At 38.7% G+C, this 26050-nt stretch overlaps 3 protein-coding genes across 6 annotated transcripts; 1 reads left to right on the top strand and 2 right to left on the bottom strand.

Annotated features, from left to right (window-relative positions):
* The first annotated feature begins 3303 nt into the window (after positions 1–3303).
* Positions 3304–9928, top strand: LOC122002078 (putative disease resistance protein RGA3). 4 transcript variants are annotated; one of them, XR_006117568.1, is made up of 5 exons: positions 3304–3575; positions 4192–8502; positions 8644–8739; positions 9694–9787; positions 9850–9900. XR_006117568.1 is itself a non-coding variant. In XM_042557134.1 (2 exons), exons 1-2 carry the CDS (start codon positions 3347–3349, stop codon positions 7773–7775), a joined length of 3813 nt encoding a protein of 1270 aa, XP_042413068.1. In that variant the 5' UTR covers positions 3304–3346; the 3' UTR covers positions 7776–8636. The 4 variants fall into 4 exon arrangements, 1 of the variants encoding a protein (XP_042413068.1); XR_006117569.1 differs by having other exon boundaries at positions 8675–8739; positions 9694–9928; XR_006117567.1 differs by having other exon boundaries at positions 9694–9928.
* A 2229-nt stretch (positions 9929–12157) lies between these two features.
* LOC122000384 (agglutinin-like) lies at positions 12158–13553 on the bottom strand. The gene is made up of 3 exons (XM_042554797.1): positions 12981–13553; positions 12683–12895; positions 12158–12609 (listed from the first exon to the last, which is right to left on the bottom strand). The coding sequence occupies exons 1-3, from the start codon at positions 13365–13367 to the stop codon at positions 12331–12333; spliced, it is 879 nt and encodes a 292-aa protein (XP_042410731.1). The 5' UTR covers positions 13368–13553; the 3' UTR covers positions 12158–12330.
* A 295-nt stretch (positions 13554–13848) lies between these two features.
* On the bottom strand, positions 13849–25985 carry LOC122002077 (transcription factor UNE12-like). The gene is made up of 7 exons (XM_042557133.1): positions 25611–25985; positions 25407–25493; positions 19532–19651; positions 19339–19404; positions 18756–18821; positions 15137–15211; positions 13849–14427 (listed from the first exon to the last, which is right to left on the bottom strand). The coding sequence occupies exons 1-7, from the start codon at positions 25842–25844 to the stop codon at positions 14200–14202; spliced, it is 876 nt and encodes a 291-aa protein (XP_042413067.1). The 5' UTR covers positions 25845–25985; the 3' UTR covers positions 13849–14199.
* Positions 25986–26050: the final 65 nt, after the last annotated feature.

The following is a 26050-nucleotide window of genomic DNA, read 5'->3' as shown; positions in this document are numbered from 1 at the left end:
TTGATGTGAAGAAGAATCAAGTAGGTTAAAGTTGACCGAATACTTGACTAGGAAAGTCCTAACTAGAAGTTAGGCAAGTGAAAGTTCTGATAAGTGAAGCCAAGCAGATGGAAAGTCATGGTGAGTGAAGTCAGGCACGTGGAAATCCAGGTGGGTCAAGGTTGACCGGACACCTGATGTTGGAAAGTCCAAGTAGGTCAAAGGAATGACCGAATACTTGGCACAAGGAAATTCAGATGGGTCAAAGATGACCGAACATTTGATGGAAGGAAGTCCAAGTGGATTATGGAGGACCAGACACTTGGCACGAGATGGTAAGTCCAAGTGGGTCAAGGTTGACAGGTCACTTGGCACGTGGAGAAAAGTCCAAGTAAGTTAAAGGATTAACCGGACACTTGGTGAAGAAGTCTTAACAAGTCAAGCTTGATCGAATGTTGGGTTTAGGAGCCCTAGACTTGACTCGGACGAGCTAGGGTTGGTCAATTTGATCAAGTGATTTAATTGGACTAAGCCCAATCGATCAGCTGATCGATTGGGCACAGTGTTACGACAAACAATAGCCCAATCGATCAGTCGATCGATTGGGAAGCGATGCCGCAAGCACAGAACGGTCCCCAATCGATCATCCGATCGATTGGAGGCTGATTTTCTTGCAAGTATGCGAGGAAGCCTGAATTGATCCGTCGACCAATTTAGGTCATTTCTAGCAGAGCACAGAGGCGCTCTGAATCGATCATCCGTTCGATTCAAGCCTCCCCAATCGATTGGTCAATTGATTAGTATATGACCGTTGCACAGGAAGCGAGCGATGGATGGCTACAATTGCGTGGATATGACGTGGCAATCGATTGGGAGTAAGCTCAATCGATTAGGAGCCCTAGAAGCGTGGAGTATAAAGTCGTGGTGAGCTTCTTCTTCGTAGCGCTCTCGACACAGTGACATACGATCTTCTCCGACACTCTCTGCTAGGTCTTGGAAGCTCTTAGGGACAAGTGTTGCTGCACTTCCAAGGTTCAAGAGGTGTTCTTCAACAACAAGGTCAAGCAAGAAGAGGTTGTTCTTTTGTATACTTGTATTTTATTCTTGCGTGTGTTGTATCTTGTTGTGTGAGTGTTGTACAAGCCTTCTCCATCTTCGATAGTTATCGAGAAGAAGTATTTTTCATAGTGGAGAGTGTTGTGTGTGGATCCTTGGATTAGTCACCTCTTCTTGAGGTAGATACCAAGTAAATCCTTCATGTTAGCGTTGTAAGTGTATTTCATGTTTCATTCCGCTGCATATTATCATCACGAAGCAAGACAACGAGCGCGACGAGCTATTCACCCCTCTAGCTACAAATCAACCCTAACAACGTCATCAGCGGATATCCACCTGTCATGTCAAACGTGCTACAGTAGAAAGGGGGCACATGGCGCTTAGTCACCGGACGACATTAATAAGGATGAATTACAAGGTATGGCAGCGTGTTCGGCTATAATGAGCAAAGATTTGCATGGTCTCCAAGAAATTTAGATGACGTCAGGGTGCTCGGTCGAGGAGCGCGAGGAACAAGGAGGAGAAAATGGCCGCCAAGTATAATCGCTCGTCGTCCCGACCGGGCATAGATAAGCGATTATCACACAGTCGAATGACCAAGACACATGTTTCTTTGGGGGCTAGGGTCGAGCGACAGTAACAGACCTAGTCCAGTGAAATAAGGTCGAACAGCGTGGGCATGTGCGCGACCAACAGACTTGAGCATATGGGCTAATCGGGTCTTAGAGTCAATGAAGGCACATCTTGTCCAGTCAGTCGAACTTACAGTCTCATTCAACTAGATTTGAAGGGGAGACTTGTGATGCGGCAATAAGAGGAAGCCCACCTGGCACGGGGTCAACCGCCAGGGTAGAGTTCAAAGTCAAGATGGTCAACGCCCAAGTGTTAAAGGGCCGAACGAAGGATAAATGCAACGACTGGTCAGGACAGGTAGGGCTTGATCGGCAGGAGACATGTACAAGCTTTCAATCCTTTCGACTAGAAGAATACAATAGCCAGGCGCTCAAGTCATATTATCAAGACGCTAAGGGAGATCGGACATTTTGTCCGAACAGAGGAAGGTAGGTTACTACACAGACACTGCACGAAAGGGCAACTGAAATTGACAGAGCAGAGGACTTCCGGCTGAGCGACTACCTATTTAGCCAAGCAGCGAGACCTGACCATAGATAGAGCATAATCCTTACCGAGCGGCTGATCCGCTCGGCCAAGCAGCATGGCGATGGTCCTCACAACATCCTTTCTTAGGACATAGTAGAGGACGTGACCCCGAACATGTTGGAGAACGTGGTCATGAACGTGTTGGAGAACGTGGCCACGAACATATCGGAGAACATGTCCACGCCTCGAGGAATGTGTATGTCATCCACCAGGACTCTATATAAAGGGGGGTCCATCACCGGCGGAGGTACGTGTGATTTACTATTTAGGCATAATTCCACTGTTTCACTTCTTCTCTGTATTATGATGACTGACTTGAACGTCGGAGGGCCAGCGTCAGGGACCTCTTCCCTGCCTCGGCACTGACGTCATCTATTTTGCAGAGAGGAGCGTAATCCACATCTGGTCAGCGAAACTGTCATATCCCAACTTTTCACTTGCCCACTTTCAGAGGATCACCCGACATCTAGAGTACCGTCTTGAAAGGGAGAATAATTATTTACAAGGAAGTATTGATTGGGCTATTCCTAGATGGTTTTGCCACAATGCTTGTAATCGTACTTAGTAAGATCATTAGACTAAGTCCCGTGGTTTTTCCTCACATTGAGGTGGTTTTTCATGTAAAATTGTTGGTGTTATTATTTTACTCTCTAAACTTATATTCGTTTCTACATTGTGCCCATTTTGTGTTTACAGATGACGGAATTTAATCTGTTAATTTCTAGCAGAATGCTACTAGACCCGGACTTCATCCCTAATTATCTGAATAATCGAATACTCATATATAAAGAAATCTCTTCCTATAAAATTTCATTCGGATCAAATATCACATCCTCCATCAAAGTGAAAGGAAATTGTCCCCATGCTCAATGCTCGGGAGATTATCCTTTTTCTGTTAAAATAAACGTGCATGCCTTAAAACCTATTTTGCATCATTTTTTATATTTAAAAAATCATTAAAAAGGTTCTTGAAATTTGTCAGATTTTTACCTCACCTTTTTTTTGCAATATATATATATATATATAGTTTCATTTCATTTTTTTTTAATGTAAACTGTAAAATGTGAAATGAAATTTTCTCTGAAATTAATCCGACGAGTTGTTTGGTCTGATGGTCTCTCTCTTGTGATCGTCCGGATTTGACATCGGAATGGAGATGCAATCGCCGCAAGCGTCAGCGGCCTCGATTGCTCTTTTCTATTCCAAGTCCATGGTTCGAGGGAGGTTGAAGTTCCTCCATCTCAAAGACGTGCATGCCTCGACAAGTTCGTTTCGCTCGCTTCCTCCATTTTCTCTTAAAGCTGGAACTTTGTCTGCCTGCAACACCCGTGCCTTCGTCAACGCCACTGACTCCTCATCTGGTCTCGGGATTCTTTTTGGTATGTTCTTGTTTTCGATGGAAATGCTTGTGTTTGTTCCATTTTAGCATAAAGTTGTTTGTTTTCCTTGATGCGTAGTACTGCGGTCATGACTTGTAGAATCTTTTCTGGTAATTAAAAGAAGTGGGCATGTTCAGCCTTTAACCATTGGAAGTAAGCATGAAAGTTTTTGGGTGGAAAATGTTGGGAGGAGGTTTTCTTCAGGGAAAACCTGTTGTTGTCTTGATTTTTGCACAGTGTAAACCTCTAGGAAATTTTCTTGAATCTGATTACAATAATCTGCATCGATCGCGCTCCTGAAAACACAATGACCGATTTATCAGAAAAATTAAAAATCCTTTTTCTGAATTGTTTCTTGTTTCAGTAGAATCTCATATCATCTGGAAGCCTGAGACAACCCTCATAGTAAGATTTTCAACCTCCTAGATCTCCCTCTCATTTCCTGATATTAATAAATCATATTAAGTACCATGAAAAAAGTGTGAAGAATGATAACAGGAGCTTGAATATGCTTAGTTGTAATCAATAAAACAGAACAATCATGCTCAGTATTCTGGATATGATTTTATTGTTTTTTCGTTTCTCTTGTAAAATTAGTATTTGCATTTTACTTTAGGTGCGAGATTTGGAGAGTCACTGGAAGATCAGATCATGGCCATGATTTTAACTGCTTTCATTCCTCAAGTCATTCAAGTGTTAGATGGAATCACCAAACGAGAGGAAATTTTACTCTTGGGCGTGGCTGATGAGGTTAAAGGTCTGGTAAGGAGGCTAGAGGAGCTAAGGAACATTCTCCAGGATGCTGAACGCAGGAGCTATAATGAAAAGGAGATACAATGGTGGTTAACCAAGCTACGAGATATTATATATGACATAGATGATATGATTGATCAATGCAAAATTGAGGGGGAGAGTCACAAGAGATTGTTGGAGCAGCAAGCTCAATCATTTAGGTTGCGCATTAGCACTAAGTGTTCTGTGTCACTATTTTCTTTCTTCAATCGATCTTTCCACCACGAGATTACTGAAAGAATCAAGAGGCTAAGTTCTAGGCTAGATCAAGTAATTAAAGAGGCTGCAAAGTTCCAATTAATATCATCCATCCATGGATATGAAGTTAGCCTGACAAACAAATGTATTGTTAGAGCAATGGATCCTGAAAGTGTAGAATTTAAGTTCAAGAAGGATGCAGAATCTATGTTTAAGCTACTGACTATGGAGGAGCGGATGAATCTCTTGGTGATTACTGGTGTTGGAGGGATAGGAAAGACCAGGCTAGCTCAAAAGATCTATTACGATGAGAGAACAAAAGCTCACTTCCAAGTTAGAATCTGGATATGTGTCACTCAGCAAACCACATTTATCGACATGCTGAAGCAGATAATCACTGGTGCAGGGCAAACCTACGGCGAAGCTCAAACAAGTGAACAACTAGAAATCGAACTGAAGAGGGTCTTAGAGCATAAGAAGTTTTTATTGGTTCTGGATGATGTTTGGAGCATACAAATTTGTAATGACTTACTGCAAAGATCATCACAGAACATAGTTTCTGGTAGTAGGGTTCTGATTACTACAAGAAACGAAACTCTTGCAAGAGAACTTCCTGGAGCACATCTTCATAGAATGAAACCTCTGTCAACCAAAGAAGGATGGTCAATGCTCCGCAAGGAGCTGTATCAGGAAGATCATGTTCAGGAGATGCAGGAGCTGAATAACATCGGTATCAAGATTGTGAGGAAATGCAAAGGTTTTCCTCTAGCTATCCGCGTAATTGCAGGAGTCCTTAGAACCAGAGGGTGGAGCTCTGAAGAATGGGAGAAGGTTTTCCTTGATCCAGCATGGTCATCCTTTGATCTTCCAAATGATGTTACAAGAGCTCTATATTTGGCCTACAAGGACCTACCAGCTAATTTAAGACAATGTCTTGTCTATTGCTCCTTATTTCCAGAGGATCATTTGTTTGATCAACAATCCATCACCAAGTATTGGATAGCTGAGAGACTGGTAGAAGAAAAAGAAAGATCAACAATTGAAGACACAGCTGAAGGCTATTATAAAGAGTTGATTTGGAGGAACCTCTTGGAACGAGATTTTGGTCAGCAAGATGCTCATAAGATGCATGGGCTTCTTCGCTTTCTTGCTCATTTTTTGGCAGGAGAGGAGAACTTGTTTGGAAATCTTGATCTAATGGATGCAACCTCAACAAAGCCTCGACGCCTATCAATTGTGGCTAAGGGGCTTATGGCAATCCCAACAGAACTAAAAGAGCAAAATTCTTTGAGAACATTGTTGCTTTTTAGGAATCCTTTATCAGGGAAAATTCTTGATGATTTTCTTCAAGGACTAAACCACCTGCGTGTCTTAGATATTCATGGCACCGATGTTGATAGCTTACCAGATTGCATTGGAGATCTTATACATTTGAGGCACCTAAATGTTTCTTCTACAAGATTAAAACAGCTCCCTGACAGTATAGAGCGACTCATAAATTTACAGTTCTTATCTGTACGAGGTTGTGAATCAATGACAGCGCTGCCTCAACATCTGGTGAAGTTGCAAAGCATAAGGAGTTTGGATCTTGTAGGTACTCAGGTCAATTGGTTGCCTGTTGGTGTTGGTAAACTTGAAAACCTTAACTCACTTTTAGGATTTCTTGTGGATTCTGGCAGTGAAGGTATTTTGATGTCTACACTAGATGATCTGGGACCTCTGACAATGCTCAAGTATCTTCTGTTACAGAAATTGGAGAGAGTATCCAATGGTGCAGAATCAGCTAGAGCAAACTTGAGAAGAAAGAAGTATCTCAAGAACTTAAGCATGCATTGGTCACTTAATATTGCAGATGCTCAACTACTTGAAGTGGACAAATTCAAGGAGGTGCTCGAGGCGCTATGCCCTTCATCAAGCCTGGAAGAGCTTGAAATTATGGGATACCCTGGTCTTGATCTTCCCAGTTGGATTTCCACAGTGAAAAAACTTACTAAATTGGTTCTTCACAGGTGCTCATCAATCCAACAACTTCCACAACTAGGCCACCTTCCCCACTTGAGTTTTCTATATATATCAGGTGCCACCGCTGTCACTAAAATTGGCACAGAATTCTTTGGCTTGGATGCATGGCCTCCATTCCCAAAGCTCAATACTTTGGTCATGGAGGATATGATCAACTGGGAAGATTGGCAATGGCAGTTGGAAGATGGTGAAGCTTTACCCTGTCTAAGAGAACTGCAGCTTGTCAACTGCTATAAGTTACCATCTCTTCCTGATGGCCTGCGGCATGCCACAGCCTTAACTGTTTTGGCGATGGATGGTGCTAATCGACTTATGAAGATCGAGAACCTTTCTACCATCAGAAAATTGTCAGTGTCTAGCAGCTTCAATCTTGTTGAGATATCCAATCTTTCTTCACTTGAAAATCTCAAAGTCAGCAACTGTTCATCTTTGAAGAAGTTTGAACATTTGGTTCATCTGCAACAACTAAATGTGATAGATGAATCAATGAATAACCTTCCAGAGGGCTTAGGAGAATATGCAACAAAAGATCTTCGATGGCTGGAATTGGAATGCAATGAAGATATGTTCAAGAGTTGTCATCATGGTGGCTCAGAGTGGCATAAGTTTCAGCACATTCAGGATGTACATATCCACAGCAAAGATCGATATATGTACTTCTCCTACGGCAAGTCGTTACAATATTGTGAAGAAGCAACTGGTTCGGAGTCCAATTTGGCCATTGTTCCTGTTGTTTCTAACACCCCTTTAACCAATACGTCCCCTGTGGCCATTCCAAACACTGATATGGTTACAAATCAAGGACACTTTTGTTTCTCCCCTCAAAAACTTCTACTCATCCTGTATATATACTTAACTATTTATATCCTGTTTGAATCTTTTTTCTTGTCTCCAACTCACCTTTCATACCTTGGATCAAGTCTCATTTCCTTTCTGATTGATGTCATCTTCTTCCTCATAAGTTTACCTCTTTGCATTATGCGCGACACGTTTGGTTCCCTCAGCTCTGTTGTTAGTGCAGCCTATAAACTGTTTGATATGTTAGTCAATGTTGCCAATTACATGGATGCTTCCATAGGTGCAGTTGTTGAACCTGGTGTAGACTTTCTATTTTCTTCCTTTTCATTCAGCTCCATCGTTGTTCTCTCATGGCTCATCGCTTCATATGGTGGTTGGTTTCATCAATAAACTGAGCTGAAACGTGTTGTGCTCTATGTTAGTGGAAATGAACAAGAAAAAAACAAGAAAGACAGAAAAAACCTACCACTGAACTTGAAAAGGAAGTCGTAGAATTTTAACTGGTGGTAACTGGTAAAGAGCACAGATGATAAGATACAAAGGCAGTCAAGAGATAGGGAGAAAAAGGCATCAAAAGATGATGCCATGCCATTAGCTAGCATCGAGGTGAAGGTCATGGCAGTGGCACCATGCCACTGCCATACTTGCAGGCACAGGTCGCTTTCTCTCTTTCTACTTTCTGGTCCTTTACGAAGGAAAAAGAGAAAAATGATTCCAATCCCATCCCTTATCTGCCCCACACACCACACCATCCCATCAAAGCCAGCACACAACATGCTGCCCCAGCCCCCAGCAGAGGCCTTCCTTGTTTCACCAACAGGGAGCATCTCTTTCATTTCTCCTTTCATTTTTTTTCTTTTTTTACTTTCACCAGTCTGTTCATTAGGGTGAGAAACTCGGAAGAAAGTAGAGGAGAGCAGCGGCTCCTGTGTTCACTGCCTGCAATGGTAGAAGAGGAAGAACTCCCATTGGAAAGTACATTACTGCACAGCCTTTTCAACAGTTGGACTCTGCAAGACCAGACATTGACCATTCTGTCTACAAGCATCACATTTAAGCAATTTTAAGCCTTTTGCATCAAGAGAAAACCACAACCATGCATGAATGATAGACACAGGTCAGAAAATGATAAGGGTGCTCATTATGCATTAAAAAACCGTGTTCTTTTATCGAAGTTTCAAATCTGTAAGCTGCATTAAATACTTGTGATCAATGATGATGGCTATGACTCTTCACCTCCACATTGGTTTCTTTCCAGATAATGTTACAGCTTTTTTGATACCTGATAGGCTGACAGCTCGCAGTTTGAAGGCATTTGGTGCTGACTGTCAAGTTTCCCTCCTCCATGCTGCAGGTCCGTGAAACACCATTTTCTTAAAAAATAATAATAATAATAATTTCTCATTATTATTTTTTTCAAGTTCAAACATTTTATCTGTTTTAGAGCACCAAAAATGAACAACTCTGAGAGGGTGGAATACTAGACATTCATTCATGCCCATACTACACATGAAATAGTTACTGCATCTAAACCCCTGCTGATAATATTGTATAAAATTTGATAATATTTATAATAGTTATTTAGCCTTTTATTATGATAGGAAAACAAAACTATTATGTAGAATCATTCATTATTCATCCTACACCCAGTTAACTAGTGCTTAAGTCATTTCAAAGGGATCGAAAATTTTTAAATTTTCATTGATATATATTCATTCCAGTTGTCATCTCTTATCCTCCTGCCATCCCTAATCCTGCTCAATCAAGAAATGCTGAAATAAAAAAACCAAGCATGCATTCATGGTTTGCTCAAACACTCTGATTCTCTGAATTCATGCATGCTAGTAATATCTACACGCCTGTTCTTTAATTTCTTCCAATGAGGATGGTTCCAGTTTGCTCGTCTCTTACTAATAAAAGAGATTGAGAAAGAAAATTACAAGTTTTGGATGTATTCTTGAACAGCAGAATATGCACAGTCACAGTACACCTGATTTCTCAAATGCACAAGTGTATTTTACACCCCCCAAGCCAAAAAAAAAGCAATATATATATATATATATATATATATATATATATATATATATATATATATATATATATATAGATCAATCTATCATTAAATTTAGACAGTAGATATATTTTTAAAAATTACAGTCAAAATATTAAGGAGAGAGATTTATATGGTGCCTTTTTATAAAACATTATAAGATCATATTTTTATAAATGCTAATAATGCTCAATATATAATCTATTTAACTTGATGCACATAATCGAGAAACTTTATTTTTGGATTTTTGAAAAACAGTCAAGAAACTTGTACCTTGGAATTAGTATATTGCAACTTGGAGAGAAATAGAGAGAGGGAGATAAATACCCTCTGTTGAAGCACAAAGCCGAAGGTGACCGACCACCTGCCCTTTCATTTCTTGTTCCTCTTGTCTCTTACAAGTATAACCAACAGGGGAGTGGAGAGAAGACACTCTGAGTTTTGACAGTAAAAATAAAAATAAAAACCAAAAGTCTGGTTTGAGGAGATCATGCAGCAGCACCTCATGCAGATGCAGCCTATGATGGCAGCTTACGCTTCCCCGAATCAAGTCACCACTGATATCATCCAGCAGGTGATCCTTTTCCTCTTCCTCATAGTCCCTTCAATCCTCTGTTGGGATCCAGTTTTTCAAGTGTTCTCTGCAGTGCATGGTTGTTCATCAGCTTTATATTCTACCTCTTGATGGAGATTTTTGGAGTAATATTTTGTGGGTGCACCCTCATGTCCTGATTCAGCTTTTGCTTTCCTTTTTGAGAGATTTATCTGAACTTTCTTCCTCTTAACGTTTGCTTGGTTATCTTCTTTGTGATATTGAGTTTTTTACTCTTAAAAATTGTTTGGTGGCAGTATTTTTTTTTTCTTGAAATTCTTTATTAGTTGATCAAAGTGCAATTTTTGGGTGATAAAATCGATAATATTCTCCTGCTCTTAAAATAATCTTCTTCGTAAGATAGTCTTTTATCATGAATTGATTCAAATACAAATATTTTGTTGATATGGGTGAAAAAATAGCTAACCTTCTCTTTGTTCTAATCTTCTTCGTAAAGTGATTTTTTTGTGTGTGAGTTATATAAAATGCATCTTTTTTTTTGTTGCTAATGGATGAAAAAATAGCTACCCTTCTCTTGTTCTAATCTTCTTCTTAATCTTTTCTTTGCAACTTGATTAAACTGCAATTTTTTTTTTTTTGTTGTTTTTTTTTTACAGTTTTGCTGGTACCAAAAGGTCCTAGGCTTTTGATTTTGCATACCCAAAATATTTCATAATATTCTCATAACGTAGAACACAGGAGGAAGATAATAATATTGTCTTATTCTAAGAATCCTAAATCTGCTATGATTTATGTTCAGCATGAAGATCTGGTCTGGCGGATATTTCAGATCATCTATTTCTTCTGAAACTATCTCGAAGAAGTTTCTTTGCCAATTTAATGCTATATATGGTCTTGTTGGCTATATCGGTTATACAACAACATCTAAATATATTTTGATATTCGTTTCTTGATACTTCAGTATCTGGATGAGAACAAGCAGTTGATTCTGGCCATTCTGGACAACCAAAATGCAGGGAAAGCTGAAGAATGTGCTGAGTAAGTCCATTTTTTTTTTCACGAACTGTTCAGGTTATTTTTCATAAGAGCTTTTATCCTGATGTGTATTTATCAGAAAGATAATTTTGTTAGATTGGTTTGCTAATATAATGAAAGTATTTAGCGAAAAGAAGATGTTATTGGACTATGGCATAGAATTAAACTAGAGGATCATACATCTCATTTTACAGAAACCAAGCAAAACTTCAAAGGAATCTCATGTACCTTGCTGCCATTGCAGATGGTCAACAAACTCCACCCCTTGCTCAGGTATTTTTAATCTCTCGATCAATCTAAAAATGCATTTTGGGATATTTTGTTAAAGATTCTAATTTCAAATCATTGTAGTTCTATACCTTAGATAGAAATGTTTGGTGATAGATGACAGTGAGCATGTCTTTTCATTGTTCTACCAGTTTCCTCCCAATCATATGATGCCATCCAGCCCGCGATACATGCCTCACCAACAGACCCAGCAGATGACTCCTCAGTCCCTTGCGGCTGCCCGAACCTCCTTGCTCTATGCACACTCGCCGATATCTTCTTTGCAGCAGCAGCAAGCAGCACTGCATAGCCAGCTAGGTGTGAGCCCCGGAGGGAACACTGGTTTCAACATCCTTCACGGTGAGGCCAGTGTTGGATTCCCCATTTTCAGCCACAGCAATTCACTGAAGCAGGAAGCTGGCAGTGCATTACCGACCGAGGGTCGCGGAGGAAACTCAGCAAGGCAGAGTGGAGACGGCACCGGCACCAGCACGGAATCTTTGTATTTGAAGGGCTCCGAAGAGGATGGCAACTAGTAATCAGTAAAAACCAAATGGATGTTCAATGATCTTTGTACTGGAAATGATCTTGTGGGTGTTTGTTTGTTTTGATGCATATTGCATATGCTGCCTCAATCTCCATTAGATTCTACGTTGACCTTGTTAGATGTATGCCTGAGTGTGTTAAAATTGATCTTTGTGATGCAGTGTGGATTTGAACAATAGTGTCTGGTTTGCCCAACCAATTTTGCCTGTTCAGCTCACTCGACTAGCTAAATTCGGCACTTGTTAGGCCTACATAACTGGCTCAATCGCCTGATCCGCTCGGTTAGTTAAGTTTGCCTGATCCAAGCATGTTTGATTTGTTCAATCCTTTTCCATGAAATTTTATTACAAATACACAAATACATATATTTGAATGCATAAAATCACACACATTACATATGCCTCACCAAGTGCATGGAATGTATCCTATGACTTCCTTTATTATAGCAAATATGATCATTAATTATGAAAAAATGAAAATGGCTAATTGATCAATCAGGGTATAGTAGGGAAAGGGCTTGAATCAGGTGGGCAATTAGGGCATTTTTCCAAATAGACCCCTAGTGCATGAACATAAGATGATGCCCTTCCGAAAAACCCCACAATTTTGTAATTGCAATCGAGTTTCGATGTAGGGGGGAAACTGATACTTTTATCATTACCCTTCCCGAATGAATGTGTGTGTTTGCTCGTGAGGATCTCCAATTTGGTTAAACCAGCCGGGTCATATAATCCTCTTATCAATTTGATGGGATCTTCCGCATCGAGTTCAATCTACATATATATAAAATTAATTGAAAAAATAAAAAATAATTAGTTTATAATGTATGTATAGTGTATATATTGCCTGATGTGGAGTGCCCCCTTCTCCTCCTATTAGCGGCGTTCGGTATTCTTTGTGATCATCGCTTTTGTATTCAAATCGAATGGAATGGATGCGATCGTCGGCGCTCACGTAGATGGTTTTGATGTTGGGAAGAGGGCCCATGTCCCACTCTATTCCTAAACGGGGGCCCCATGGGCCGTCTGTTTTTGCAAAATCTTTACTCGACTTGATCCGCTATAAGAATGGATGCACGTACTTGTCATATGAACGGTCGAGATTAAGAAAATCAGATCTGACGGTCATGAATAGATTGCATCACCTTGTAGAGGCCGTCATAGACGGCGGCGCTCTCGCCGGCAGCGGCGCTCTCGCCAGCAGCGGCGATCGCCTTGTCGATGGAGGCGTCGATCCGGTTGAGGTTCTCGACGACCAGCATGGAGGAGAAGGACGGGGCGTCCTTGGTGCCCATCATCATGTCGTCGATGTAGTGCTCGACTTGGCGGAGCTGCACCATGGCTCTGTCTTCCCGGCACAGTATCTCCCTCACCATCTTAAGCTGCAGCACCTCCATTTTGGTCTTGATCTGCATGAACCTGGCGTCAGTCGACGCGTCGGTGTCCTGGACGCTGCTCTTGGCGATGTCGAGCCGCTTCAGCAGGCGGCAGAGCACCTCGAGGCTGCCACTACTTCCGCCGCAGGGGTACATGATGGCGGCGGCGACGGGGAAGAATGAATGAATGGGCGAAAATGATGGGAGAAGTGTTGTTATAAGGATTAAGCAATAAAATGTGCCTCACTTGATGCGGAAGTAATAGATTTGTACTAACCAGGCTTTACTATCTGTGCCCGCCACCTAAAGCGATGCTTTGTCTCATCCAAGCTTAAGTGAAAAAGTGAACTATCATAAAAGAGAGACCTTTCATAAGATTTCTAATCTGAGAATTACCGGCCCGACCCTATAAAATTTTTCATCAACTAATTACCAGAGTAAAAGAGAAACATTCACAATGAATGCGTGGGAAACTAAGAATTCTCTTCCAACCATATCAAATTAATTGGATTGAACTCGAGTCGAATAACATTTTACATATTTCATTTCAATTTTCTAAAAACATTCAATCAAGAAGAGATACAGATCACAATCATCATGATGAATTGACTTATGAAAAGTGAGAAAAGCCAAACACTATATCAACTCGGCTCTTGATTAGCATGCTGACAAAAAAAATGTAACCAGTTGGTGCATCACAGTTCCCCACTAAACAAAGTAAAAAGCAGGGGAGATCTATCTGATACTACTCTCTCTGCCATTCAAAAACACATCCAAACATATGTAGTTGAATAGAATCTAAGAACCAGCCATGTGTTTGTGATAATACACTTTTGAAAAAAAAAATGTAGGACGAGAAAACAAGACATACAGGATCTGCATCAGGTTGAGTTGCTGTTGGAAGGTGGGTGATCGCAGGAGCCTTTCTACACGCTGAAGGAGATATGGATTAGCTGCTGATTTGGGTTTTTGGTTGATGGATTATAGCTTATGAAGGAGTATCTGGTTCTGGCTTGACTTCGGATTCAGATTGGTGTTGGGTATCATAGATCGCCATGGCGAGTGAGATTGGCATCATGCAGAGGGCTTTGGACTGGAGGAATTGCATTGCAGCTCCAATATCTTCTTCCATGAGCTTCGCAACCTGCCTTTCTGTGCCATCGGTTGACCATTTCTCCCAAATATGCTGTCTGCTGCCGCCCTCACTAGTTTCCTCCTTGAACAGAGAATTCACTATGCTATCAGATAGAAATATCAATAAAATTCACAGAATTGCGTGAGATTTCCTTGAAGCTGCCAAACTAATGTAGACTACTTTGGATTCAAGAGGCCATTATGAATATTTAGAAAACATCGAGGAACCTTCAGAAAATTTAAACTGAGTGAACATGTATGAAAAAAAAAATACACAATCACAGATATATCACCAAATTGCTTTGAAGATGGACAAAGTGTGAAATCTTCAAAGAATCTAATGAGGAAAATATTGTTACATTATCAAAATCAATAACCTGCTATAGGCGTGTGGCCTACGACTGGATAATTTTAGAAAGCAATTGCACTAGTTGAACTGATCAAATGCCTTATCATAAACTCTAAATGCCATGTAACTAACGCAATTTACATGGGTATTTCTAAGTGTTTCTTGCAACTGCAAAGCGCCTTAGAGTAACGAAGGGAAAGGTAATACTTGAAAAACAACATTAGCACTTGAACATGATGTTTTCCTCAAAAATTAATATACGAATTTATTGATGTTAGCTACCTATGCGTGTGCAATATATTATGTAGCATATGAATTACAAGTGATAGCCACTTGAAATAAAAATTCAATGTTGATGAACACCTACACGGTATCAGTAGAGTGGCAATAGAAGTTCTTAAATGTCCAATTTGATATGCTAGATTTTACCGAGCAATTTTACCTCCACTGATGCAGGAATTTCAGCTACAAGTTGTGCAACAGCAGCAGCACCACCTAGTCTACTCATGCTTAAAACCTGACATCAGAAGATAAGCACATTTGTCATGATGTTTTCAACTGTCCATTGTAGAAACAAACCATCAATATATTTAAGAAAGTGATTTTTTTTATGTAATTAAGCAAACATGGCTAATCATGAGACACGTAAAAGTTCAAGGTTATCAAAATAAAACAAAGATGTGCTATACAAAAAAGTGCACTTCTTCTCCAAGCTATTTAAGTGCCTAGGCTAGATGAGAAATGGTCCGTCTAAATAATTTAACTAACACATGAACATGGCCTGTAAAAACAAGCTAGGGCCCTTCCCCCACCTCACCTCTCTCTTTTCTTTTTCTTTCTTCTTGCCCCATTCCTTCTCTTTCATGCTTCTCTCCAACGGTAGAAAAATTGCAGCACCCCCCTTTTCTTCTCAAGCACGAGCCCTTCTCCTCCTTTCTCTTCACCAACCAAGAGAAACCCAGCAGCTGTTGCTGCTGCCCTCTTCCGGCAACAAGGGAAGTAACCTTTTTTCTCCTTTTGTTGTTTTCCAGCCAATCCTAGACACCAGAGTCTCTGCTAGAGCTAGCCGACGCCACCGGCAATAAGGAAAAGGTTTTCTTTCCTTTTCTTTCATTGTTTCGGCATTTTTCTTATCATTCCTTTCATTTGCTCTTGGGTTCCAACAATAACATCAACAACAATTTCTCTTCCCCATTTACAGCACAAGATTGAGCCAACATCAACCCCTTTTCTTGCTTTGTCCGATTTTTCCAGCAAAAGGAGCAACTTCAAAGGAAGTTGCAAGGTCTATTTTGGGTTGTTTTTCATCAATGTGTAGTTAGGAAGGCTATCTAGATTGAAATGGAGGTGGAATGTTAAATCTTATTAGGTAGCGAGATCAAAACAATTTATCGATTTCGAACGGTAGACAATGTTTACATTTTTGGTCATTATTTTTATTAGATAGTATTTTAATTATTTGAGTTATGTTTGGTATTATGTTTGTAGATACGAGCTCGAGTGGAGCACGGTGATCTACCGGCACTTGAAAAATTTTGTTGTATATAAAATGGGTAACTTCAATCCCTTGACTCTTTAAACATTACATTGTGCATAAATAGATAGTGAATTGATTATATTTACATGTTTGTATAACGGTTTTAAAAAGGGAATTCAAATGATATTTAAAATAGTGCAATGAGGGTTTTAAATAATTAAATTGTTAGGGGGTAAATAATTGATATTATTTTCGTATGCGCATGTGGGTTTCAAATAGGGATGAAGATGGAAAAGGGTGTTTTAAAAATGAAATGAATGTCTGACATACTCTTCCGTTGATACTTGTTTTTAATGTTGCTTCACCTTCAATGCTTCTTGATATTTCATACTGTTTATACTTGTAGCTTTTTATTTATAAGCCTTATGAGGATACAGAAACAGACTTCATACGAAATAGTTAACTTGATTGATCATTCAATATGAACATAGAACAATTATAATAAATTGATCAAGTGGAATTCTAAAAGTAAAATAACAAATATGGTAAATGGAAAATACTAAAAAGTGAAAACTATATGATATGTGGTAGTGTGTTCATCCGTAGTTGTACATTAGATGACGTATGCGATAGTATTATACTCTGAAGAGGCTTTTAGCCTATATGTATGCCTAGTTATTCACTTCTTAGTTGATTTATCATATTAAGATCATTGATATACATGTTGATACTCGTGATTTATGACATTTATCCATAATGATATTATCCAATGCATGACCTGTATTCAGAATTGATTTTAATCGATGATAATCAATAATGATAATAAAGTCAAGATATATATATATATATATATATATATATATATATATACTGGTTTGTTTTACTTTCGTCTGGTTGTATTTATGTTTTGTTTCACATGTCTTGCTACTTGTATAGTTTTGTTGTCTACGAAAAATATAATATATATGAAATTGATAAATTTCCTGATTATTCTATCTAGATAATTCTTAAGGTTTCTTATATTATATTATCACCGAGTGGGGTATCAGGCATGCATTGAAATACCGTTCCGTGCTGCCCGGCACGGACAGTTTTTACCGTTCCACTGAAGAACCGAACCCGACACCCTACGTGTGGTTGCTTCGAGCGTGTGTCGCAAGCAGCAAGTGTCCCAAATGAATCGTCGGATGCTTCCGGTGCCGTCGGAGGCGTCGCAAGGTGTCTGAAACGTCACAGGCTCCGGAGGCGTCACGATGCGATGCTTTTGGCAGGGCCGGAAGCTTAGTCGGACGCCTCCGGCGCTGTCGGAAACATCGCCGGACGCCTTCGGCGCCGCCGCCAGAAGCGTCACCTCCAGCGCTGCCGGAGGTTGTGGGGCGCCAGAGGTGTCAAGGGTGCGAGGTCGTAGACTCGTAGGCGTGCATCATGGGCTATCGTGCAAAATTTGTAATTTAAATAATTTAAACATTCTCACTTAAGTATGATATTTTAAAAATGCTTTCGTAAACCCGAATTATCTCAATAAAATATAAAAAATATATTTAAATTTTTAAAAAGTAATAAATTTTATTAAATGATAATCTGAAATTGTTTTTACTAATTTAAATTTTATTTAAAAATTCAAAAAAAATCCTAAAAAATTTATAAAAATTATAATAAATTAAATTTATATTCTGATTTTTTTTACTGTTTTAATATTTAATTGATATTTTGATATTTTTAATTATTTTAAATATATATTATTTAAATTAATAATTAATTAAATGAATAAATAATTAATTTATATAATTATTATATAAAAAAAATATCTTTGTATTAATTTATATAATTATTATATATAAAATAGTATCTTTGTATTAATTTATATAATTATGATTATTTAATCTAAATATTGGAGAACTATATAAGTTACCTACATAAAATGTTATAAGAACCAATATTTTTATCTGATTCACGCTACTCCTTTTAGTATTAACAAGGTATCATATTATGATATATTAATTTGAATTTGAATTATTGATAGTTCAAATTTTTTTTATAGAAATATATATTTAATTATTTTTTCTAACAATATTAAATTGTTTAATAATGGAGAACTTATATAAATTTAATATATAACTTATTTTTAAATTATACACAATAAATATATTTATCTAATAATTACTATATATAAATAAATAAATAAATACTGAAATCGTATCGGCACGGCTCGATATCGGAATCGTATTATTCCGGTCTGGGATCGAAACTTCAGCACGGGTCGAAATTTTAAACCTTGGTATAGAAACTATCTCTCAGGGCATGACATTAATAACCATGGAACACAGCCTTAGCTTTCAAAGTCATGAATTAAAGTGCCAAAATTTGGTAAATGTCCCTGAAGCAATATGAACCACAAGAACACATTTTATTTTACTATCTTGAAATTATGGTATACAGGATAAGTAAAACTGTTAGAAAGTACACAACTCTAGCAGAAAAGAGACTAACATCTTTACCTCAGGATCCTATTCAAGAGCAACCACTGTATTTCTAATAAACCAACTAGAATGATTATTTTAATGGGGAATTATAATATATTTACCTTCACTTGAAGCCTCAAAAATTTGACATAGTCTAGAATCTCATCAAGCATTGCTGCTCTATCAGTCTGCACATAAAGAAGTAAACTTTTAGCACATAGCCAAGGAATCAGGTTTTCTACATAATTGTCAAGGCTAAGTTTTTCTACATTCTGAATCACTATCAACACATTCTATTAGTACATTCAAATTAACTAGAACAAAGAAATATCAGTTATTTTCGACACTATAGATTATGAAATGAAAAAAAAAAAGACTTTGTCAAGCATGGTACAAAATAATGTAGTGGATATCAGGTCCTTTGCGATTGATGGAACCGTTAGAAAAAACTGTTGATTACTTGGGCATAAAGATAGACAAGCCAGTCATCACTCAGAATACATACTGCAGCGCAAACACAATGTATTTTCTAGATATATTTCCCTCAGGAATTATGACATACTATTGAAAATAAATTACATCATCTTCATGCAAATGGATTAGTTCATTTAAAACAACTGTACTCACGGATGCATGACTAGTTGATTTTACACTTTTCTTGTAACTGAACATGAACAGAAGAAAATGGGAGAGTTTTATATAGACCTTATTAGTGTTGGGCACCAATTCCTGCAAAGTTCTTAGTCTTTCTGATATTCGTTCTCTCCGTTGCTACAACCACAAAGAAAAAACAATGCTATGAGAAACTATTTTAGAGGTGAGTATGAGTCTACTATCTCAGCTCAGACAATATAAAAATTAGGCATCTAATGCACTTTGCTGGAGGACCAAACTTTACCCGCTCAGCAATGCTATGAGGATCTGTGGCTTGGCCACGCCTTGCTCGCACCTTCGGTCGTGGGGCTGGAGGTTGTGGCATTGCAGTGACTCCACCTTGCTTCACTTGACCATGGAAAATCTGTACAAAAATTGATGGAAAGAGCATAAAAACCATATATTATACACCACTAAAACATGTGAACTTCTCCAAGACATCTGAGATAATGAGCCAATAGTCGAGCATTATATGGTACATGAAAGAGGAGCATACTGAGGCAAGCACAAGATGATATGCTGCTAACTGATGATAGAAGAATGAAGAGGAGAGCATACTCGTTCTCCTCTTCTCGTTCGTGCCATAAGAAATTTAAACAGGACATGACCAGGTTGAATAAGTCAAACCTTTAACCTATCATCAGAAATCATATTCAACTTCACTTGACAGTGCAAAATGTAAATTTCCATACTAAATATTAATCATTTGTATCCTTAGGTGTTGCGCAAAGACGGGAGCAATACCTCTCAACATTTAACGCGAAAGAAGAGGAAGAGAGAAAGAGATTACACGGAGCAACGAGCCAAAGACACAGAAAAGAACAAACAAGGGAAGGAGGAGGAGGAGGAAGAGGAAGAGTTACCGTGGTTCGGCGGCGTGCCTACTCCATAAAATGGCCGAAGTTTTATTAAAATTCTCTATATACAAAAAGTCATCATCATAACAATGATACTCCTAATAGGTTTACAATGATCCTTATAAATAGTGTTCAAACCCTAACATGCCAAAACAGATCCGAAAAATAATAATAAAATTCTGTTACGAAAAACTACTACAGAATTATGTTACGAAAAAAACCTTAATAGAATTCTATTATGAAAAACCATAACAGAATTTTTCCGTCATTTCTTTCTTTTCATTCTTGGCATCCCTTGCATTGGCCTTCACTTAAATATGAGTCATCCGTCAACAATCTCCACCTTAGTAAATATTCACCCCTTCGAAGAACAAGAGTATCTAAGCAAAACTTCACTTGGATCTCTGGGTCTTCGTTTTCTTCCTCTAGCATCTAAAAACATGGATCAAGTTCAAGCAATGCTTAAACTTTTCTACGGTTACTGACTTTGTCAACATATTTGTAGCATTATCTATAGTATGAACCTTCTCAAGTTGAATTTCCCCGAAAACAATCAATTCTCTGATCTTGTGAAACTTCACATCACTGTGCTTGGTTCTTGCATAACACACTTGATTCTTCGCTAAATAGATATCACTCTGACTATCACATAACAACTTGACTCTATCTTACTGAACGGCTAATTTTCTGACCAACTCTGTAAGTCATAAAGCTTCCTTCGTTGCTTCAATTTCTACCATGTACTCCGACTCCATAGTAGACAATGCAACAATAAATTATATCATAAACTTCCAACAAATAGGCCATTCCGTCACAGTAAATACGTATCCTGTAGTAGACCTTCTGTCATCTAAATCTCTTGTATAGTCTGTACCCAGCAACTGAAGAATCTTTCGGTTATCTACTGAACATAATGTCATAATCAATTGTATTTCTCAAGTATATGAAAATCCACTTCACTGTATACCAATGTAGTCAATCAAGATTTGAGAGAAACTTGCTTACCATACTAACTGTTTGCGCCAAATCTGGTCTTATGCAAACGATGACAGACATCAAACAACCAACTGCACTGGCATAAGGAACCTTTGACTTCTCTTAGATCTCCTCATCCGTCTTTGGGTACTGTATACCGGATAACTTGAAGTGATGCAGCTCACCGACTTTTGTATTTTTCATGTTGAACCTATTCAAGACCTTCACCGCATAGCTACGTTAAGATAACCAAAATCTCCCTACAATTCTCTCCTTGTAAATCTCCATCCTAAGAACCTTCTTGGTCGTGTCTAAATCTTTCCTGTTAAATTCCTTACTCCTTCAATTTGTCGACCTTTTTCTTTGTTTTTGCAACAACCCACTTACACTTTACAAACTAATGAAACCCTCTAGCCATAAACACCTTCTCAGCTTATTATTTAGTTTGAAAGTAGTAATTATTTTAAATATTAGAATATTGAATTCTCCTAGCTCGATGAGTCATCGAGCAAGTATTAAATGGGCTTGAGATCAACTTGAATATTAAACAAGCCAGCTCTAGCTCAGCTCAAGCTCGGTCAACATCGAGCTCAAGTTGAGTTTTGACCGAGCCACTCACGAGCGGCTTGACTCATTTGTACTCCTAGCTCCACCTGCACAACATCTTTCTCCTTGTTCCTCTGTAGTGTCTCCTTTCCTTCTTCCTAAGTACGCTAATATGACCTTCTCGTCAAACACTACATCTCTATTGATCACTCTCTTGCTTGTCTTAGGATTTCAAAGTTTGAAGCCTTTAACTCCTTTCTGATACCCCAGAAAAATGCATTGCTTTGATTTCGCATCCAGCTTTGATCTTTCCTCATTATATATGTGCATAGAGGCTAGACATCCAAAAAATTCGAAGATGAGAGTAATCTACTAGATTTCCTGTCCATACTTCCTCTGATATTTTACCTTCCGGTGTTGCTGATCAACAAATTCTCTGTTAGCCCTGCATTCAGTCTGAGATATCTTGTCTTATCAATAATTATTCTATTCAACCTTTCCACCACACTATTTTGCTAAGGCATCCTATGAGAAATGTCTTATTATCTCATGTTACTCACAAAATTCCTAAAACTTTGAATTTGTATACTCAGTCTCATTGTCTGACTTAAGGCATTTGATCTTCCTTTCAGTCTAGTTCTCCACTTTAGTTTTCTATAGTTTAAACTTTACAAAAGTTTCCGACTTGTGATACATAAAGTATACCCAAACCTTTTATGAGTAATCATCAGTAAAACTCACGAAATACAAGTGCCCTTCGCATAATGCTACATTGACGTGTCCCAAAGATCCGTATGTACATAGTCCAGAATCCCCTCCATCTTGTGTTGCTGTCTTGAATTGCATTTTATTTTGTTTCTCAAGAACACAGAATTTGTAGAATTCAAGCTTGCAGGTCTTAACGTCCTTCAACAAATCTCTCTTGTGAAGTTTCAGCATCCCACGTTCGCTCATATGCCCTAATCGCATATGCCATAAGATAGTACTTTCTGATTCAGACTCCATCGAGGCAACTCCATCTACAACTGTAGTCTCTATCAACTTGTAAATATTCCTTACTAACTTTTATCCTTTCATTATTGTCAAAGCTCCTTTGCTGACTTTCATCACCCTGCTCACTGATTTGTAATTGCAACAAATACCATCCCGTGTGTCTAGTGAGATCAAATTCTTCCTTAGATCTGGTATGTGTCTGACATCACATAAAATTTTGATCACATCATTAAGCATCTTGATTTTGATGTCCTTATGCCGATGACTCTGCAAGATATATCATTTCCTATCAACACTGAACCAGAATACACTACCCTATAAGTGTCAAACCACTCCTTCTTTAGAGTCATGTGATATGAACATGCAGAGTATTCATGCATATGTCCTCTGAACTCGACATAGCTGATAGCATATCTCCATCATAACTCTCTGAATTTTTTTCTTCAACTATGTTTGCAAACATTGCCGAACTATCTTGTTCTCTACAACATGTTTCTTTATCTCTTAACAATTTGTCTTCATAGGACCTTTACCTCCACATTTATAGCATATGATCACTTTCTTCCTTCTCGATTTAGAAAGGGTCTTGTTGCCACTACCCGATCCATACCGAGCTTTGCTCCTACCGCGCTCTTGGTTACTATTCACCACAAGTCCTTTTTCCTGAGAAACTTCATCGCTTGTTTTCTTTGCCTGATGAAAACCTAACAATGCACGTGATCTCCTCCAATTTAAGAGATTTTTTACCCCATATCAAAGTAGTAACCAAATTTTCATACATAGCAGATAAAGGTAGAGAATTCAACAACATCAGCGTCTTGTCTTCGTCCTTGATTTTCGCATCAACTTGCTTCAAATCGCTCACAATCTGATTGAATAAGTTGATCTGTTGGCTCAGATTAGTTCTCTCTGTCATCTTCAGTCCCTATAACCTTTGCTACCGACTTTCCAACTTTTGTCAAATTGTCAACGATGACTCCTCGTTCATAACATGGTATATCACATCATCCGTAAGACAAAGCCCGATTGTTGTCACTACCTTCGCCTGAAGTTCATTCTAATCTAATTTTTCCATGCTTTCCGGTTTCCTTTTTCCTAGTGCCTTCACCGTGCCTTATTGCACCACCAAGTCCTTAACTCTCCTCTGCCATAATTCGAAATTCCCAATTCTGTCAAACATCACCATATCAAACTTCACAGAAGACATCCTGACATCTTGAAAAAATCCGCCAAAACCTCACTCTGATACCAATTGTTGTGTAAAGAGGAGAGCAACACCTTTCAACCTTTAACATGGAAGAAGAGGAAGAGAGAAAGAGACCGCGTGGAGCAACGAGACAAAGACGCACAAGAAAGAGCAAATACGAGGAAGAAGAGGAAGGAGGAAGAAGAGTTACCGTTGTTCGGCAGCATTCCTACTCTACAAAATGGCCGGAGCTTTATTAGAATTCTGTCAACACAAAAGAGTCATCATCATAATGATGATACTCCTAATAAGTTCACAATGATCCCTATAAATAGTGTCCAACCCCCAACACGTCAAAACAAACTCGAAAAATCATAACAAAATTTTGTTACAAAAAATCTTATCAGAATTCTCTTACGAAAAAACCTTAACAGAATTCTCTTACGAAAAAACCTTAACAGAATTCTGTTTCGAAAAACCATCAAAGAATTTTTTCCATTGCCTCTTTCTTTTCATCCGTGACGTCTCTTGCATTAACCTTCACTCAGATATGAGTCACCGATCAATAATAAATCAGTTTAATTGCAAAATGAACTATCTTACAATCTCAAAGGAAGCGGTTTGATGTTTCTTTTAATATTTTTCCAAGTGATGTTGCTTCCTCAGCACCTAGACAATGCAATGCTCAATAAAACACCTTCCAAACATCACCAGACAAACATAAACATAAAACAAAAACCCTTCAACTAAGTATTTTTCATGTTAAAATTGCAACATTTAAATGGGAAATATCATTGTTCCCTATAAAGTTACCGATAATACATATTTGTTGGTTGTAAAGTTGTAAATAAAGTCTCACATTGAAAATACATGGAAAAGATCATAGATTTATAAGGAAAAAATATCTCCATTGATATGAGGTCTTTTGGGTAGAGCCCAAAAATAAAACTCTGAAGAGTTAGGTCCAAAGTGGACAATATCATGTCATTGTGGAGATATATAAATTCCTTTTGGTCCTAACAATTGGTATCAAAGCTCGGATTGTCAGAAGGTCTAATCGCCGACTATGCATAAGAGTTTTGGTCTAATTGAGTCATATGAGTAGAATATTAACCTCGAACAAAGGAAGTGGGAGCTCCCGTATTTGAATCAAGAAGATTAGACACCAGGCAGGAAGTCTTAATTGATCGGGCATGGGAAGTTGTGGTCCTTCATTTGAAGGGGGGGAAGTTATTGGGTTGCAAGGTTGTAAACAAAGCCCCACATTGAAAATATCATACATTTATAAGAGAAAAATATCAAAATACATGGAAAAAATCATATATTTATAAGGGAAAGATATCTCTATTGGAATAAGGTATTTTTGAGTAGAGCCAAAAATAAAATCATAAGGGTTTAGCCGAAAATGGACAATATCATGTCATTATAGAGATATTTAAATTCCTTTTGATCCTAACAATATCATCAGTATAATTATTCAAAAAACAAAATAGAGGAACAAACAAACCATTTTGAGAAACAAGTCAATAATAATCAAAAATACATTTTTTAGAACCAACCACCTGTGGAGGAGTTGACTGGATTTGATGAGTGTGGAGTTGCATGAAGCCCGGCGGAAGCAATCCCGCCAACTGCATCGACTCTCTCTCCTGCTCCACAACGACACCAAATGAGCTTCACAACTCATCAAACTCACCGCTAACCCCGTTGCTTCGTAGAACGTGCAAAACCGAATAAAAAACAGGACGAGATAATCACACGCTCACCGCCTTGGCGTCGATCCCCTCGCAGAGCCGCTTCCCGCACGAAGAACCCTGCTCCAAGCTCAGCCCTAGATGGAACGCCATACCATCGCCATCGGCTGAGATGCGTTGGAGGGCCATACCGTCGGCAAGCATAGCCTCGTCCCCAGTACCGTAGGACGAGGGCATGGCCAGGATCTGCTCCAGGAAGTCGTCACCTAGGCCCTCCTGCGGGGGTGGCGGGGCCTGACCCGCCATGGCGACGGTCCGAGGGGTGTGACGAGGAGGCGGAGAGTCGGAGGAGGCGGAGAGTTGGGGAGTCGAGGAGCTCAAAGTGCATCGGGAGAAGGGAGGAGGAAAGGGAAGGGTGTGGATTGTTTATTACAGAGTGAGACTGTGAAACACTGGAAAATAAGGAGCGAGAGTGAGAATAAAGAAAGAATGGGGACTTTTGTTAATATTTT

Source organism: Zingiber officinale, chromosome 7A (assembly GCF_018446385.1).
Source record: "Zingiber officinale cultivar Zhangliang chromosome 7A, Zo_v1.1, whole genome shotgun sequence".
In the NCBI taxonomy this organism is placed as follows: domain Eukaryota; kingdom Viridiplantae; phylum Streptophyta; class Magnoliopsida; order Zingiberales; family Zingiberaceae; genus Zingiber; species Zingiber officinale.
The sequence above is the reverse complement of the archived record's forward strand: the minus strand, read 5'-3'. Positions and strand labels throughout refer to the sequence as shown.